Raw genomic sequence first — 18,243 nt, forward strand, 5'->3', positions numbered from 1 at the left:
AATCATGGAGTTGATGGAAGTGTTGAAAAGTTCAAGGCTCACTCTAATGCTCGAGGCTTCTATCAAAAGGAAGGTGTAGATTACGATGAGATATTTTCGTTGTTGCCCGATACACCACATCCGCTCAATCATAGCCCTTGCTAGCTCGCAAGAATGGAACCTACAACAGATGGATATCAAGACCGCTTTCTTGCATGTTTCGATCAAATAGGAAGTCTATGTGGAACAACCCGAGGGATTTAAGGTTCATGACCAGGAATCTCATATATGGAGGTTGAAGAAAGCTCTCTATGGTTTGAAGCAAGCACGCTGGACTTGGAATGAGAGGATTGATAGCTATCTGATGAAGCTGAGATTCACTAGAAGTGAAGACGATCCGAACCTTTACCTTAAGGTTGAAAATGATCAACCTCTCATTTTGGTACTTTATGTGCATGACCTCTTTCTGACAGGTGCAGACCCTCTCATTCACAAATATAAGAGGGAGTTACTTCTAAACTTGAGATGAAGGATCTAGGACCAATGCATTATTTCCTAGAGTTGGAGATGTTGATTTGGGGTAACATCACATGTACTCTAGCCAAGAAAATAGATGGAGAGGCTAAACCACATGAGATCTCCAATACCCAGAAATGGTTTCGGCAGATTCTAAACAGTTTGGAAAATATTAAAATAATTAATATTTTTAATGGAGTCCTAAGTCTAAACTTGAGGAAAATAAAATATTAATGTGAATTAATATAAAATTGTGTTAGAAGGGCCCAAAAGTCATGGATCAAGCCAAAGTTAATCTTAGCCATTGATTAGGGCTTAATCTCAGTCGGTGAATTATCAACAAGAAAAGTATAAGAGGAGGCTTGAGGGTCACTTGGAGAACACACCGAGTTGATCAAGAATTCGATTGTCTGGGGCATGGCTTGCTGAGGAAATCGAATGAGTGATCAGAGTTGTAGCTGAGGAGCAGTGAATACAAAAGCAGAGAGACAGAGAGGGTACCGAGAGCATCAGCGCAGAAGCCGGAAGAGAGGGACACAGAGCCAGCTGGAGGCCACGCAGAGCCAGTCAGGGCCCAAGCAGAGGCAACCAGGGGCTGTGCAGTGCCAGAGAGAGCCAGCATGGGTGACGCAAAGGCTCTAGAGACTAACGCAAGGCGAGTTGGGGTGACGCTGGGCCAAAGAGGCTGACGCAGTCCCTAGAGGCAGATCTTGGAGATTTCGTGTGGCAGATTGGAGCTGAGAGTTGTGGGATTGTTCATCTGGGGTTTTAGCCGGAATATTTGTCTTCGACTAAGAGGTACTACTGTCGAGATCATTCTCTGTTGGGTGAGCCAGTTTGGCACCCAGATTATATTATGAAACTGCTTAATAATAAAACCCTCAAATAGTTGCACCAGTTTTCCCACATTGGGATTTTCCGAGAACATTGGTCCAAAAACAACGGTGTCACTTGTGTGCCTGTTTTTCCTTCAGTTGATGATCTGTAATGTGTTGAGCATGTACTTGTATTTATTTTCAGTATTTACATGGTAAATAACTTGTTAATTAATCAGAACAAGTAGGCATAAATAAATCAGAAAGTACATGAAGGCTTTCTAATAGTAAGACTTAGAAATTCCAACATGGTATCAGAGTGCGGTTGTGGATCACAGGAGAAATGAGGGCATCAGCTGAGCAGAACAGCAACAGCAGAAACAGTGGTCCCGAGTGACAGAAGTTGTTCCTAGCAGAGAAGCAGCAAGGAAGGGGTGACGTAGTGCCTGCGTCATCGAGTTTGAGCGTGGAGGAGGATCAGCGCAGTGGGAGAAGCGAGCAGACCCGACCTACGCAGTGCCCAGTCATCTTTCTCGGTCAGGAAGAATTGACGCCCATGGCCAGGAGGTGCAGATTTTGCTGGTGTTGGAATTGCACAGAGCCTAGAAGCTCTAACCTTCAGTTTGCTGAGGCATAGGAGGCTGTGGGTAAGTTGCAAAGTGAAGCTGGTGGGATATTGTGGTTAGAACAATACCTAACAGGGCAAGACCAAGGAGGAAGGAGTTGCTGCCGAGGATTTCTAGCCAAGAAATCCGGATCAGTGGTGTAGTTGTACTAACGATTGGAGTGGGGGCATCTCGACATTCGCAGAGGGTTTCCAGGAAGGAAATCGAAACACAGAGGGAGTCACACTGAGAACTTCCAGAAGGGAAGTAGAGGAGCAGCGAAATGGCAGTGAACGGGGTAAGAGACCAGGACAGACTGTACACAGCCTCAAAATTCCTAGTCTGGAAGGCCAGAATCTTGTCTGTTCTAGACAAGAATCATCTCAAGCACTTCTCCTTGAAGACGATAGCAATCCTAGTTGACCTAGTTGAGAACGACAAGTACAAGGACGCAATGGCGAGGGCCGAGAGCATCATCCTTGACGGGGTCAAGGACCATGTATCACCACATATTGCCGAAAAGGAAACGACAAATGCGATGTGGGAGGCCCTGATGAAATTGTATTAGCATACTTCTGTGCAGAGGAAGATGTTACTAGAAAATCAGTTGCGGTCATACCAAATGCAAAAAGGAGAACAGATCGACACCTTCCTCGATCGATTGAAAGAGGTCCAGGATCAGCTGACTTCCATAGGGGCCACGTCGGATCAAGAATTAACGGTAAGGACAGCCCTGAACGCAGTCTCAGAAGACTAGGAGGTGTTTTTCCAGAGCATACTGGGTAGGTCGACCTTTCCAGATTGGGAGGAACTATGGGCGGCTCTTCGTCAAGAAGAGATCAGAAGGCTAAGTAAGGCGGGAAGCAATGGCAAAGGGGTCATAATCAAGGAGGAAGAGGAGGATGTTGCCCTAGCATCTGAGGGAAAGAAGGAGAAACTGAAGAAGAAGGACCTCTCCAAGTTCAAATGCTTCCACTGTGTGGAACTGGGTCACTATGCGAGCCAATGTCCAAGGAAGAAGAGCAAGGTAGAGGCTTCCGAGACCAAGGTTGTGCCAGCAAGGGCTTAGAAGGAAGTGGAGACAGATGATGATTGTGCCATGAGTGCTCACACGCCACTTGAGAGGAATTGGGGAGACATCAAGCTATAGTCAGACGGATTACAAGTGATGAGAGGCAGGATCCTTGAGGTACCCAGCCTCTTGGATTACACCTTGCTACGGGAGCGCCGAAGAATAGCAGCAGTACTGGCGGATGTCAGTAGAGACAGATGCGGATGGAGCAACAGAGGGAGCTACAATGCAGGATTCCCAGGACAGTGTGAGGCAGCACTGCGAGATGCATGGAGTTGTTGCAACAGTGCAGAGATCAGAGAAGGAGCACTTGTCAACAGCAGAGGGAGTTTCAGCATCATGGGTGTCTCTAGCCTGACAGAGATGTCAGATTTGGGAGATCAGTTACTTACTTCTCAGTAACTGAGTTGCAGTGCAGCAATTAGCAGTGGCAGTGCTATGGGCAACACGATGTAGCATGATGAGAGGGGTTGTCATAAGGATGCAGCAATGGCAGTGGCAGTGGCAGGGCCATGGGTAGCAGTACATGATGCAGCAGTACAAAGGATGTTGGGCAGCAGACCTAGCATTAGCACCGAACCAATGCCGGATGATCAAGGTGATGCTCAGTGAAGAGTATTACTAGAGCACAGTCCTCGCTAAGAGGGAGTGTTGATTTGGTGTAGCATTGGATGCGCTCTAGCCACAAAAATTGGTGGAGAGGCTAAACCACATGAGATCTCCAATACCCAGAAATAGTTTGGGTAGATTCTAAATAGTTTGTGAGATATTCAAATAATTAATATTTTTGATGGAGTCCCTAAGTCTAGGAGCACTGATGTTCTTGGTGAACTCCCGTCTCGACATATGTTTTGCAGTTAACACGTTGAGCCAATATATGGTTGAGCCTCATCATATACACTGGATTGCTGCCAAGAATCTTCTGAGATATCTTCGAGGCACAATCACCCATGGACTGAGATACACTGCCGGAGATGTGAGGCTGCATGGTAACTGGTTATTCTGATGTTGATTGAGCTGGCAGTGTGGTGGATCGCAAGAGCACTTCTGGATGTTGTTTTTCTTTGTGTTCTGCTTCGATATCCTGGATGAGCAGGGAGCAGAAATCGATTGCCTTGAGCACCATTGAGGCCGAATACATAGCTGCTAGTATGGCCACTTGTGAAGTTGTCTGGTTGAGGAAGCTTTTCAGTGAGTTGTTTCGACATGTGCGGGATACCACCATGATCCTCTGTGACAACAAGAGTGGAATCTAATTATCAGATAATCCCGTGTTTCATGATTGCCCCAAGCATATAGATATCAAGTACCACTTTATCCAGGATATGATACAACGAGGGCCAATAAGGCTCCATCACATTGGGACTGATGAGCAAGTCGTTGATATTCTGACAAAGCCCTTGGGGAAGGTCAAGTTCTTGGCCTTCCAAGAATGACTTGGAGTCGTGGAGAGACCCTCTTGTGAGGGTCCTGTATGAGATGGACATTGAGTTATGGGAGCTTTGGGGGGCTTGGGGTACTTCTTGGAGCGATGAGCAACCATAGGGTGAGTGGATCAGCCTTCCCCTAGTGGTTTGTTGTGTACAGGGTGAGTGGTTCAGCCTTCCCCTGTGATACCCCGTGGCGACACGTAGGCAAGATGAGTGGTTCATCCTTCTCCTGCTGAGACATCCTACCCATGCAGTCTAGGACTCATGGGAAGTACCTCTCATATGGCCAATGAGTAGGGAAATGAGGATAGAGACCATAGTACTACCGATGGACGCATCATGTACTACCCATAGTTTTAAAAACCGGTCTTCCTAACCGATTACTGGTCTAACTGGCCGATTAGCAAGCCCACCGATCGAAATCGGCCAAAAAACCTGGTTCATTAGCCCCTTTCGCCAATTTTTGCCCTAAACCGGTGCTAACCGCCGGTTTAGGACAGAACCAGCGGTTTGTGGTCAAACCGGCCGGTTTTGTCCCAAACCGGCCGGTTTATTGCCAGGGCGAATATAACCCCCACAAAATGCATTTTTGTGTGTTTTGACATTGTTTTGAGGGAAATTTGAGGTTGTTTTACTCCAAAAATAGTCCCTCCAAGAAAAACATGCCTACCCTCTCATTTTTCTGACACATTTCAACCCTAACAATGTTGGCAATTAATGGTAATGTTAAATTATTTTAGTAAAAGTGACATTTCCTTTAATTTTCATTTTCATCCTTTTACTTAAATTTTTAACATTACTATGAAATGACTTAGGAAGTTTGAGAGGGGTTTCAACCTCATTGGATTTCATATGGAGAAGCTAGAATTTTAGATTTCACTCAAAATTCAGCAGACTTAATGGTTTTCAGAATTTCATGGTTTGGGGGTAAACAATAAATGCAATCGAGCTCCAAATGATGAGCAAACCCCCTGATCTAGATCCCATTGTGTTGAACGATATTGATCCAACATCAGAATGGGTGGAGGAGACTGAAGAACCTATGTTTGAGGCTGATTTTGATATTGACATGGCTTTAGCAAGGGATGAAGCAGATTATGTGGTGGCATCAGAACCCAATGGAAGGCACTAGTCATGCAGGTCAACAAACTTGTGCTTCCATTAGGTCCACTTTTATTGTTATTGGTGGCATTGATATTGAGGTTGCAGTTTAGGTGAGGCATTCTCAGACTCTGAACCAAATGATGTCCATGTAGCTCCTAATGATGATCTTGTGGCTAGTAGTGGTGATGAACTTGATGATTGATCATGTGTACACTGTAGACTTGTAGTAGGCCAATGGCCTCATAGCTTGCAGTTGCAGCATTGCTTTTGGACTTTATAGGCCATTTAGAGCCTCATTGCTTATGTATTTTGCTATTTTGTTGATGATATGTATTGCACTCGGTGCCATTCTGATATATTCACCTTTACATGGTATATAAATGAGCAAACTTTGCATATTTTGTCTCTATTGTCTTGGAATCATGGTTTTAAATCTTAAAAATAGTTTTGTTTCATTAAAAATTAATTATTTAATGTATTTTTCTAAAACCGGTTCGTTTAGACCAAACCAGTCCCGATTAGACCGGTTCTGGTCGGTAAACCGGTTCATTAGGTGGACCGGTCCGGTCACTGGTTCTAGATTTAAAAACACTAGTACTACCATACTCCCTATGCTAGGATGACCGATATTGATCTAAGATCGATTGGAACTGACTTTGGGTCAGTAAGAGTGGTATGAGACACTCTCTTTTGATTGGAACTGACTTCGGGTCAGTAAGAGTGGTATGAGTCACTCTCTTTTACTTGGGACTGACTTCAGGTCAATAGAGAATGGTATGATACATTCTCGATCACTTCTTCATAGTTCAGCAGAGCAAAGCAATGCATTGATGGTAGAGATAGTACAGATTGGCAAATGGATTAGCAGATGGAGTTCTCCCTAGTTGAGAGGGAGTGTTAGAATTGGCAACGAGGGCCAAATTCCACATGGGTCATATTATTTATGACCACTAATATTTTTCTTGGACTCCTCTCTCCGAGACGTGTAAGATTGATCTAAAGATCATCCGATTCCAACATGTACAAATGAAGTTATGAATTTATTTTGATTATGGACAAATTGTCAAGGTCGGCCAGCAGACTTATGTAGGCTCAAAAGCCCAATCGCCACGTCTATTCATCCTTAACGTTTGCTATAAATTCATGATACCTGAGCCTCATTTGGACATCATTCATTCACTCACATCTCTCTCTCTCTCTCCTTATTTGATTGGGTACGCATTTTCTGGGCAGCTTTCTCTCTCACACATGCAAAGGAAAGGAGGACAATTTTCTGCTTTAGGCGTTGACCAGTTTGACCGAATTTCAGAAGCTGTTTTCTTGGGCTGCTTTGACTAGCATTGACCTTCCTTGACTGCGTATTTGGGTGAGGAATTTCTGTTTGGGCAGGCTGCAATTTTGGGCACGAAAATCGAGGTTGTTTGACCCCTGCATTGACCAGCATTGAATGCACTAGGGCTGGCCACAGGGTTGACTTTTGTTGACTAGTTTTGACTGGACTGTTTTGGGCTGATTAGACTTGCTGTTGGAGGCCGAAGTTCACTGGGTTTGACTGAGCACAATTGAGGAAGAATTCTGCCCTGTTGGCCAGCATTGACTTTTCTAGTTAGGGCTCTTTTTCTGCTGTCATAAGTTATGAGATTTGTAAATTTTACAATCTCTCTCTCTCTTCTGAACTATTGAAGAATATAAGAATTGATCAAGTGTTTCCCCACATTGGGGTTTGTCCCTCGCTGGTGCCACATCTTGTGTCCTCTTGTCTTGGCTTGTCTTCTACTGTTTATGTTTATGTTCTATCTGCATTTTACTATCATGTTGATGTGATTGCTAAATTGGATATTGATATTGGGCTAATAAAGAAATTGAAGTAAAATTGCTCTAAAGCATAGAACATACCATTGTTGCCTAAAATTAACATATTGACTATAGCCATGTTGACCAATCATTCAAACAAGATATTTTCTCACTAGAGATGGGTGAAGCTTCATTGATTAGCTTAAAAGCTCTGCTTATTATAATAAATTAGATTAATATGATCAAACTCATAAACAACAATGAATGATTCAGGACCATGGTAGAAAAAAATGAGCATCATATTTTCAGAGAAGAAAGATCTAAACAATAAATTTGTAGACAATCCGGATAAAAGAAAGACCATAACATAAAATGTGAGTATCATATTCTATACCGTTGAAGACCACTTTGGAACAAGACGCATTATCCTATCAACATCCATGCCTGAACCTGATATAGATGAACAAAAAATTAAATTAATGAAAAACCCACTGATATGCATTATTAGGTATTAAAGAAACGCATAGGCTATTTGATCATCAGCTAGACTCTGTCAAAGAATTCATTTGTAATAATCAAAAGAGAGATTAAATCATTTCGAAAAGGATGCTATTCAATCATGTCACTGACTTGAGAAGGTATTTGCATGGCTTCTGCATGAACTAGTAACTATAGCAAACTCGTTTTATGTAACAGCTGTCTATAATATGCTACTGTAATCCAATCTATACTGACGACTTTATTGATGATTTCTGTTTGAATTGACACCTTTGATAGTCCAGAATTTAAGACTACTGCTCTCCTGAACTTGCTATTTGATTGAATAGAATCAAAAAGATCATTTTAGAGAGGGGACAAGACCTGAATGTGAAGCTGCGCTGCCAGAATACTTTAATGATTCTCCTACTTGTCGAGGATGCTTTGGAAGAGATGCATTCTGAACATTATCTCTGCAATCAAACCAAAATAAATTATTCTTTGTTAGTTTGTTTTGACATATACATATTATCCATTTCTAGATTAGCATGTTTGTTATGCAAACTTGAGTAACAATATTAAAATTAGCAGTTTTAACTTTTAACCATAGATCTTCAAATTAAGAATACATACCTAATACAGTCAAGAAGAACAGATATCACATTGCATGGATGTGTTTGGCCCCGGAGCACAGCAACAATGGCATCACTGGCAGCTGACCGCACCCTCACATCCCGGGAATAGACAAGTTGAACAAGTGCAGGCATCACAAATGAAGGATCTTAAATGAAATGAAGAATCTCTTAGTTAGGCCCTATGAATCAGCAATTCACTAACAACCACACAATAAATTGGACATGTAATCATGAAATGAAAAGCCAACAAATTTCAGAAGACGTTAAATTCTAGAAGTTGAAGAGAAGTTTAAACTCTACAAAACGTGGACTTGACAATTTATTTTTCAGAATATACTTCTAACTTTATGTTGCATATGTTGAACCAAGCATTCACAATTGGTTTTACATAGATAAAGAGGTTAGTTAAGGCCCAATAAGACTGACTAGAACAAAATACAGACCAAGTTGTGCAAAGAGTTTTGAAGCCTGCAAACGATTCGTAAGCTCTTCATCGCCAAGTCTGTCCAGCAAATGTTTTCCAATATTTTCCCTGTGGAGAAATCAAATATTGTCAGATATATAATGACAGTGACCTGGCAACAAAAATGGACTGCAATAGGGCAAACAACTAAAACTTATATTTAGATAAAAATGTGAAAAAGAAAGTTAACTTCATAAGCTTAGATAAGCTCATTTGTCACCTCAGGGAAGGTGCAAGTACATGTCCTGACTCTGAACATATAGCCATCAGTTCCGAAATGACATCAAGAGCATTTCTCCTGGTAGTATTATTGTCAGAGTCAAGACGTGCAAACAGCTCTCTGATTCCCTCAGCATCAGGATTGCTGAAGGACCAAAATAAGTGAAAGATCAACAATCTCGAAACATCAGTTTCTCTTTAATCACCTTGTCATAAACAAAAGCTGAAAAAGTTAATCTAGGTGAAATATGCACAAATAGATGGCAAATTTAATACAAAGGATACATTGCAAAATATTCAGCAATAAGTAACACCACAGCCCTTGCAGCAGAATCACGTTCATCCAAAAGATCTATAAGAAGAGGTATTACTGTTTCCATTCCTGCAAAACCAGACTGAGCATTTCCTGAAATACCAGTTGGTGACCTGAAAATAATTGCCCTCAAGATGTTCACAGCAATATCTGTCAAATCTTCGTCTGTATGCTGAAGCTGGAATACAAGGAAAAAGATGGCTTAGATACAACTAAGACCATCAGTGTGCATGCATATAAATTTCTTAAATATCAGAAAGTTGAGTACATGGAATCATTTGCAATAAACAATATGACGCAGAGAGTATGAATCAGCAATTTACTAACAAAACCACTAAGATTCTAAAGCATCTGCTACATAAATTAATGTCATCGTAGAAAACCTGAAGCATAATATAATAAACCTACCTAACAATAACAAAGAGTAATACATCTATAGCTTAATCTACTCACAATGACAAAAAGGTTGAAGTGCAAAATAGGTACTTGACATATGATAGACTTGGATCAAGCTTTTATTTCTTAGAGATATACCATATGCCCAGCAACTTGCTCATTTTACTTCTTCAAATTGCTTCTTAAAGACTTCGACTTGATGATTCCTTATGCCTAGCATTTTCAGCCTTCTTTAAATAGTTTGGCCCTAGTCAAGAGACATAATAGGAGACCCTTTTTCAGAGACCTCAAAGTCACATTTTTTCTTGTAGATCTCCGGGCTACCGTGATCTTCAACTTCCCTTCTGAACTGTTGGAAAACACTGAGACAGGGGGGTGAATCAGTATTCCTTAGCAATTAGCACTTTTAAATCTTTTCAGAGCATTAGTTAATCTTCAATTATCACTAATGTTTGCAGTAACAGCAGTGAATAAAAGAACACAGGAGGCACAAAAAATTTACGTGGAAAACCCCCTTCGGGTCAAAAACCACCGAACGCTTTTCTAATAATTCTTTAATCTTCAACTCCAATTGAAAAGAAAGCTCCAACTGTTGGAAATAATACTGAGAGGGGGGCTGAATCAGTATTATCACATCAATAAAACTTTTTCATTTCCATATTCAGATTCATATATGCTACTTCCACAACTTCTTATGATTCAGTTAGTTGATCCTTAATGAGTGCATTAGAACATTATCAACCATATTAACAGTAAACAGGGGCAGTAAAATAGAACAGATCATCACACATAAGCCACACACATGAACACCATGATATAAGGTGGAAACCCAATGTGGGAGAAAACCACCTGCTGCAAGTCATCTCAATCTTCTTCTTAATAAGAAAATCCTTTTACAATATTTCTGTACTGGTGCAGTCTTATACCAATACGCAGGCTTCTACATGCAGAGAGCTAGAACTCCCATAGATCTTGTACTAGCCGATCCATTTACTAGTACGCAGGCTGCTACCTGCTACAATGATCTTGTACTAGCTAAGATACTAGTACGTAGGCGCCAGCCTACAATCTTCTTTCCTCCGGATACCACGTTTCATACATTTTCAGACTGGATACACCTGAAGCACAATACATAATCTGAAAGGCCACGTTTCATCCAATTTTCATACTGGACCTTTTAATATCATTAAAGCACATAATCAAACAATCTTTTGAATCACCCAATCACCAGATTAATACACTTTACAAGGATAGTATGTATGTCAGCAATCAGATCTAGTCCATCAGATCATATAAGGATAAGCCATTATGAACATAACCAAATCAATCACTTCTTAGAATGCTGCAAGTGTCTGCAGCTGCACAAACTTCTTCTTGGCAAATCAAGTATAAACAAATCTTCAGAATTACCCAAGCATCAGATCAATATACATGACAGTTATCACCCGATCTAGTCAACAGAGGCTGATATCAAGACCCAAACAGAGGATTTACTTACTGCTGCGCACACGGAGGCTAAACATTATTACTACATAGGAAACACTTAATATTGCACACCCATAACCCTTTAGTAAACAGCAGAGGCGGCTAGAGCATAGTTAAGAAATGAATGCAGCTTTGTTAAAGGAAACTTCTGTCTTATGCGTGTCTACGGCTGCACAGTTTCCTTCTCGGAGAATATCTGCACTTACTACGACGGGTTGCCCATTTCAAGCCTGCAATCCTTCGCTCTAATCTCTAATCTGCGCGCTTTCTCCTTGATTTAGATTCTGCAATTTCTCCACTCAAGAATTCCGATCTAAACTTCCTTAAGATCTTCAATCCTTTTTCAATCCCTTGCCAAAGGATCTCTTTCCTTCTTATATAGTCACGCTTTTGATAAAACCATGAGACGAAACCAGAGGATCCGAAAACCTGGGGCTCGCTTGCTTTGACCGATCTCTTAAGGAATGACTTAAGTGATAAAAATAGCGGAAAAACGATGAAAAAGGTCCGAACAACAAAAGGCGGACTTTAAACTTAATGCACCCATAACAATAGTATATCAGGTCCGCTCCTTATTGCTATCGACGCATGCATATAACATCATCTATTGCCGATGGTCGATCCAATGGATCGGATGCGATACGGCAATTAACCTTGCTTTATAAATGTATCGGGTCCGCATGCTTTCATCGCTGTCGGCGATTGGATGTGGGAAGCCTTTATATATGAGCGATTGCCGCGGATGCGATATTATTATAGACTCCCTTTAATACCTCCATCGGGTCCGCCTCCTCTTATCGCAATCGGCATTCGGGTGAGGCAGCACTGCGATATATGCCGGACGCGATATTATTATACATCAATTTAATGCCACCATCGGGTCCGCGTAGTTATCGCAATCGGAGGATTGGGGTGGGCGACCCTTTATACTGCGGATGCGATATGATTATAGACTGCCTTTAATACCTCCATCGGGTCCGCCTCCTCTTGTCGCAATCGGCATTCGGGTGAGGCAGGGCTTGACCGATTGCCGCGGATGCGATATTATTATGGACCAAGTTTAATGCCACCATCGGGTCCGCTCACAATCGGAGGTTTCAGCGGTGTCACATAGCCGAACCCCCGACGCGCATATATGCCGAAATATATATTAACACATATAACTATGTTTATCCGCCAAAAGGGGAAATGCCTTTGATTATTGTAAAATGCATATATATGGGATTTGGGCGCCCAACAACTCCCGATAGTGTTAATACATGCATATATGGGTTTTAATTGCCCAAACAACTCCCAATAGTGTTAATGTATGCATATATGAGTTTTAATCGCCCGATAGAGTTAAAGCATGCATATATGGCCTGATGACTCCCGATAATGATTAAGCATGCATCCAAGGGTTTTATACGCCCTATTCCTCTCGATAAGCTCTTTATATATGAGAATGTGCCTCTATTGCTCCGATAGGCCCCTGATGGCTCAATGGCTCCCGATAACTGCTTCTGTTCTCCTGATGGCTCCCGATGACTCTGTCTGCACTCCCAATAATTCTGTCTGTTGCTCCCGATGGCTCCCGATGGCTCCCGATAAGCTCCCGATATGCTTTTCTGGCTTGGTAGTGTCTTCCAAAGACTTCCTTGCATATGTGAGTGCCTTTCTTACTCCGATAGGCTCCCGATAGCTGTGTATGCTCCTCTTCTTTGGCATATATGTGACATATACATATATATGGCTCCTCTTGTCTCTTCTTGGCTCCTCTTGCTCCATCAGCTCCTCTTTGCTTATGGCTTGGCTTTCCTAATGAATCTGCTCTACATCCCATGTATTATGGCCCATCTGATATCTCTTTTGTAGTTCTTCTATGAGTTGGTTGCCATCAAGTACAACACATGCATCATAATGCCAACACCAACTTCCTAAAATCTAGAAAAGCTTTCTTCTCCAGCTCCCACTGGATGGACGCTCCAACGCCCAAGATTCTTCAGTAGTCAACTGAATGGATGCCCCAACACCCAATGAGCTACAACTCACCCTAGCACCACCCTACCACCATGAAGTTTTCACAAGCTTGAACATGTTGGTGACTTCATGCACCAGCCTAGCACCACCCTACCACCCTATAGAAGAATAAAAGAATAATGGACTCCCGTACCAGGGAAAATGATCCACTTTACAATGATATAGAATGATGTAGAAAAAGAAGACACACTAGACCATAACCCCAACTATGACACAACCACCAAATGATGATCCTAGACCTCCCGACACTACCTCTTCAACTCTTGGCAGATAGACACTTGTACAACTTTTACATTACACTTGTATGCAGTGCTTCCCACTTGAAGACTTCGTGTGGTGAACTTCTTGTTGTTGTCTTGCACCTTGATTGTTGTTCTTGTCATGCTACCCTTTCTCACTCTTCAGAACATTAGATTATGCATTGAGTCTTCTCTTGATGAATATATAATACCTGCAAAAAGCCTTCAAGGAAATACCCATGACATGATAATAGCAAAACTTACCTCATCCTGCAAAGCATATGTCAGTGCTAAACAAAAACAACAAATTAGAATACAAAGAACCTAATGCAATTAAGAGATGAACATGCATATACAGAAGATACTTACCTATAGCTTACCTCTACTGCATCATTTTGCTCTTTGCTGCCCTAGAAAGTCTGGTCCTTTGCACCCCTTGACAACACTTGATCTAGTTTTTCTTGCCTTCTAGGAGCACGATATTTAATATGATGTATCTCTGCGATTTCAGATCCCCAACATGTGATCTTCGGTCTTGTAGAAGCCCTCTGAGTCTTCTTTCCAATGCCACAAGTCTGACCCGATTTGGACTCTTCAAGGCAAAGTTATGCCCAATCTCTCACAATGACCTAATTATGGACTAGTTTAGTAGAGCGAACTTGTACGACGTGCCACGTGTCATTGTTTCCTCCTTCGGCTCTGAAATTGATACACAGAAAACTAAAGTCCGTGCACTATCTGCCACTTTTTACAAAATTCCAATCCTCTTCTTAGAGAGAGAGTTATGACGATTTTCCCAAGGTCACTTCTTTGAGATGAAATTCAGCAGCCTGCAAAAACCCTAACTTCCACAGATCATATCTCCAAAAATATAGCGAACCAAGATCTGAAATTCGGTCACGACGTTCATCAGGATTGCGAATCAAATGGGTTTTAATTTCAGAATCTAAGACTTCACAGAAATGAAGTTATAACGAAAATTCCACGATCACTACATTTGGAGGATATATGAGATTTCTTTTTATAGAGTTGAGAGGAGCTTCTATAGAGAAAGTTGGAGGGATTTTAGGGGCTTAAAAAAAATTATTAATTAATGACTATTCAATGACCAAAACCAATTATGAGTGCCATGCCACAACCCCATAGGGTTTTAGCCCACTAACTGGGGTTACTAACTTTAAACATGAATATCTCTCAAACCGTGAAGAATTACTTGGCGTGCCATATATCAACAGAAACATCTCGACGAGTAGAATCTATCTAGAAGATCCTTGACTCAAAATAGAGTAAGTTGTCAAGTCAAAATTCCCTTCCAAGATCAGAGTAGCCCCTGGTGTTGCTTGGGTTGACATCAATGACAACCTCAAATCATCTTTAGATCGACAATGATGATTCCTTATGCATAGGATTTTCAGCCTTCTTTAAATAGTTTGGCCCTGATCAAGAGGCATAATAGGAGACCCTTTTTCAGAGGCCTCAGAGTCACAATTTTTCTTGTAGATCTCTGGGCTACCATGATCTTCAACTTTCCTTCTGAACCATGTGACATAGTCATGGATCATGGGAGAATCGGCTCCTTTTCTTTTAGATCAATCAAGTCGGCCTTATTTGCAATGAGGGTTTCGATCTTCTTTTATATATGGAGCCTTAAAATCAGTTGGAGAATTCGGCTTCCAGAGAGATCACCTTAGACTTGGATGTTATCAAACTTCAAAAATATAGTAGCTTTGAACAAGTCAATATAAATACAATCATATTACGAACAGTGATCCTGAATGACAAATATAGACTTCCAGTCTATCACGGGAACTTGGCTTCATCACAGAGATATCCAACCTATGCCACAGTCTCGAATCAAGAAGGATTAGAACAATAACCTTAGCCTTCAAACAAATTTCATTAGTCAAATCGTCTGACCTGAGGAGTCTCAATTTGATTCATCAAGGTTCAACCTTCGAGCTCGCCATATTTCTACAGGAGATAAGAATACCACAAAGATAGCTTGCATGAATCACCACAAAAATTCTTTCCTCTTGACCATTAACACTACAAGGCTACACCACAAGAGTTAAATCATATCACCGAGCTCGAACTAGCCACAGTGATAAGCCTCGGATCATGTCATAGTTGCTTGGTCAATGATGAGACAACTCGGTCACCCTTTCGATCAATCAAGGATGTGTCACATAGGGAGACTCGAACCTACTCTCTTCACAGAGGTATACAAGCTCTGAACCTTTCTCCATCTTGTCAATAATTCGGATATCAGAGAGAACTTATATCTAAGGCAGCTTGGATGCTACCAATCTTGGTTTTAACACGGCCTTACTCACAGACTTTGCTTCAACCGCATAGTGACATTCCACATGGTTTCGCACATCCATAGTGCAACTTTCAAAATATATATATATATATTCTAGTCTCAGAACTTCGCACATCCCTGATTAGGCTCAAACTTTTGATCATACCTCAGGTCCGCAAGACTTCTCAAAGAATTTTGTGTCTCAGTCATAAAGCAGGCCATCACAAGCTTTCCAACTTCTCAAATCTCCTCATTGTTTCTAGAGACTATTGAGAAATCATGGTTAGCTAAATTAGGGTGATTTCTCTTACTTTGATAACTGCTTGAAATGTTCTTTTACTTCACTTGATGTACTTTGTAGTTAGCTTCTTCTTTACTTGATTATTATAGTGTTCTTTTCATCAAACAACTACCAAACTATGAAGATCAATGAGACAAGAGAACACAAAATATAGGTTGCTAGCCAACGCTAAAACCTCTCCTCTTGAAAGGAAAACCCACAAGAATTCGTGTCTTCTTATAGAATCTTCAAATGACGAATTCTAAGACCTAAGACCCTTTTCAAAGACCCCTCCAAGACCAAGTCAACCTCTTATTGATGAAGTTGTTTCTCACAAACTCAACCCCAAGTCAACCTGCTTCAGGACTTCAGATTTTGGCCTCTTCTTCAGAAATTCAGTTGTTGCTTCAAGACTACAATTTTCGGCCTCTACTACAAAAACCCTAATTTGGCACGTGTGAGAAAAGATGGCAAATTTGATCTCCTTCTTCCTTCACTTGCTGAGCTTCTCTTTCCTTGATGATTTGGCTTTCAATCTTGATGTTTCTTGACACTATATTTGACTCCTTGATGTGACTGCAATAGGGTCTTGCTACAATTTAGAGATGCCTTAATTCCTTTTTGCATGTGTGAGAAATTTAGCCCTAAAATAGTTCTCCAAAAACTTCGCTTTAGCTTTCCTCTTGTTTTCCTCTTCTTCGTTGGCTATACTTGTCTTTCTCGTGTTATATCGAACTTGGATAGATACATCTTGATGAGGTCGAGTTCTTCTCTATATATAGGCTTCTTATGGAGGTCAAACAACCCTTCATGAGGTCGACTTCTCTCTGCTTAGGCCAAATTATCTTATGTGTTAGTTTTTGGTAGCATCCGATGTGCTCTAGCCATGAAAATTGGTGGAGAGGCTAAGGCACATGAGTTCTAAAGAACCCAAAAACCGTTTGGTGAAATTCCAACAAGATTGTATTTCATTAAAATAATTAATATTTTTAATGGAGTTCGTAAGTCTAAACTTAAGAAAATTAAAATATTAATGGGTATTAATAAAAATATAGTTGAGAATGATCTAGAAGGCAAATCAAGTCATGTTTTAATCTTAGCCATTGATTAGAGACTTAATCTGGTTGTTGAAATCTCAACGAGAAAAGTATAAGAGGGAGGCTCGGGGTTCATTTAGAGACACACACAGAGATTGAGGAAATCGATTTTCTGAGGTAAAAAGTTCTCAGGAGGAAAATCGATTGGGGAGATCCTACAGCAGAGGGGCAATGAGAATCTGGGAGAAGGAATATCCAGAGAATACAAGGCAGATAGAGGACAAAAAGACGTCCAAAGGAGGGCTTACGCTAACCTACACAATGTTGATGTAGAGGCAGCACAGTCAGTGTGGGGAAATCAAGTTTCTGCTGAGGGAACTCGAAGTTCAGTTGTCGGAATCCAGGGTGTGAGATTGGAGGCAAGAAAATCGATTTCTCAGCCAACAGAGGATCGAGAGCATAGAGGCAGCGGAATACCCAGGAGGGGTGACGCAAAAGTTGCCCAGGGTGATGCAGTTTGACGCAGAGGCCATCCGAAGGTGACGCAAAGCCTCCAGAGCTAAAGGATCAATCACTGATTCTCCAGTGACAGGGTGAGATCATTTAACCAATCTTTTGTCCAGTATTTTCTCTGTAAAGGATTGCTAGTTGAGCATCCTAGATTTGTACTCCGAGTTTTCTCCTGCATAATAATAAACCCTCAGAGTTGTTGCACCGGTTTTCCTGTATTGGGTTTTCCGGGGACTATTTTGTCCAAAAATAATTGTGTCCTATGTATCTTGTTCTTTGCTCAGTTTCCTTCTTTCATGTAATCAAATTTAAGTAGTGTAGGTTGCAGAAGTAATTTTCTTATGTTGGGAATCACAATTGTCATTAGACCAAAACCCGCAGGTGTTAGTCAACAATTGCATCGCCAGATATAAGGATCCACAAGAGGCAGTTAGTCCATGTCGCGAAACACACAGTGAGCGTTGGTTTATCCAATGCCCAACAATCTCCCCCCAACGCGAGTCGAACTCGTGACCTATGCTCTGATACCACTTGTTGGGAATCACGATTGCCG

The 18,243-nt window shown here is 41.3% G+C and overlaps 1 protein-coding gene across 1 annotated transcript in view; it reads right to left on the bottom strand.

Moving 5' to 3' along the window:
- LOC149153502 (ARM repeat superfamily protein) overlaps nucleotides 1-18,243 on the bottom strand; it is a 368,482-nt gene that overhangs the window by 188,585 nt on the left and 161,654 nt on the right. Inside the window, exons 10-15 of the mRNA XM_089445673.1 lie at nucleotides 9,395-9,600; nucleotides 9,111-9,254; nucleotides 8,871-8,959; nucleotides 8,426-8,573; nucleotides 8,177-8,265; nucleotides 7,710-7,765 (exon numbers count right to left, since the gene is read on the bottom strand). Of these exons, the coding sequence (XP_089301799.1) occupies nucleotides 7,710-7,765; nucleotides 8,177-8,265; nucleotides 8,426-8,573; nucleotides 8,871-8,959; nucleotides 9,111-9,254; nucleotides 9,395-9,600 (732 nt within the window). The remainder of the gene's footprint in view (nucleotides 1-7,709; nucleotides 7,766-8,176; nucleotides 8,266-8,425; nucleotides 8,574-8,870; nucleotides 8,960-9,110; nucleotides 9,255-9,394; nucleotides 9,601-18,243) is intronic.

The sequence above is a fragment of the Pinus tabuliformis genome, chromosome 9, assembly GCF_031772625.1.
Source record: "Pinus tabuliformis cultivar Carrire ecotype Pingquan chromosome 9, CPIR1, whole genome shotgun sequence".
Classification (NCBI taxonomy): domain Eukaryota; kingdom Viridiplantae; phylum Streptophyta; class Pinopsida; order Pinales; family Pinaceae; genus Pinus; species Pinus tabuliformis.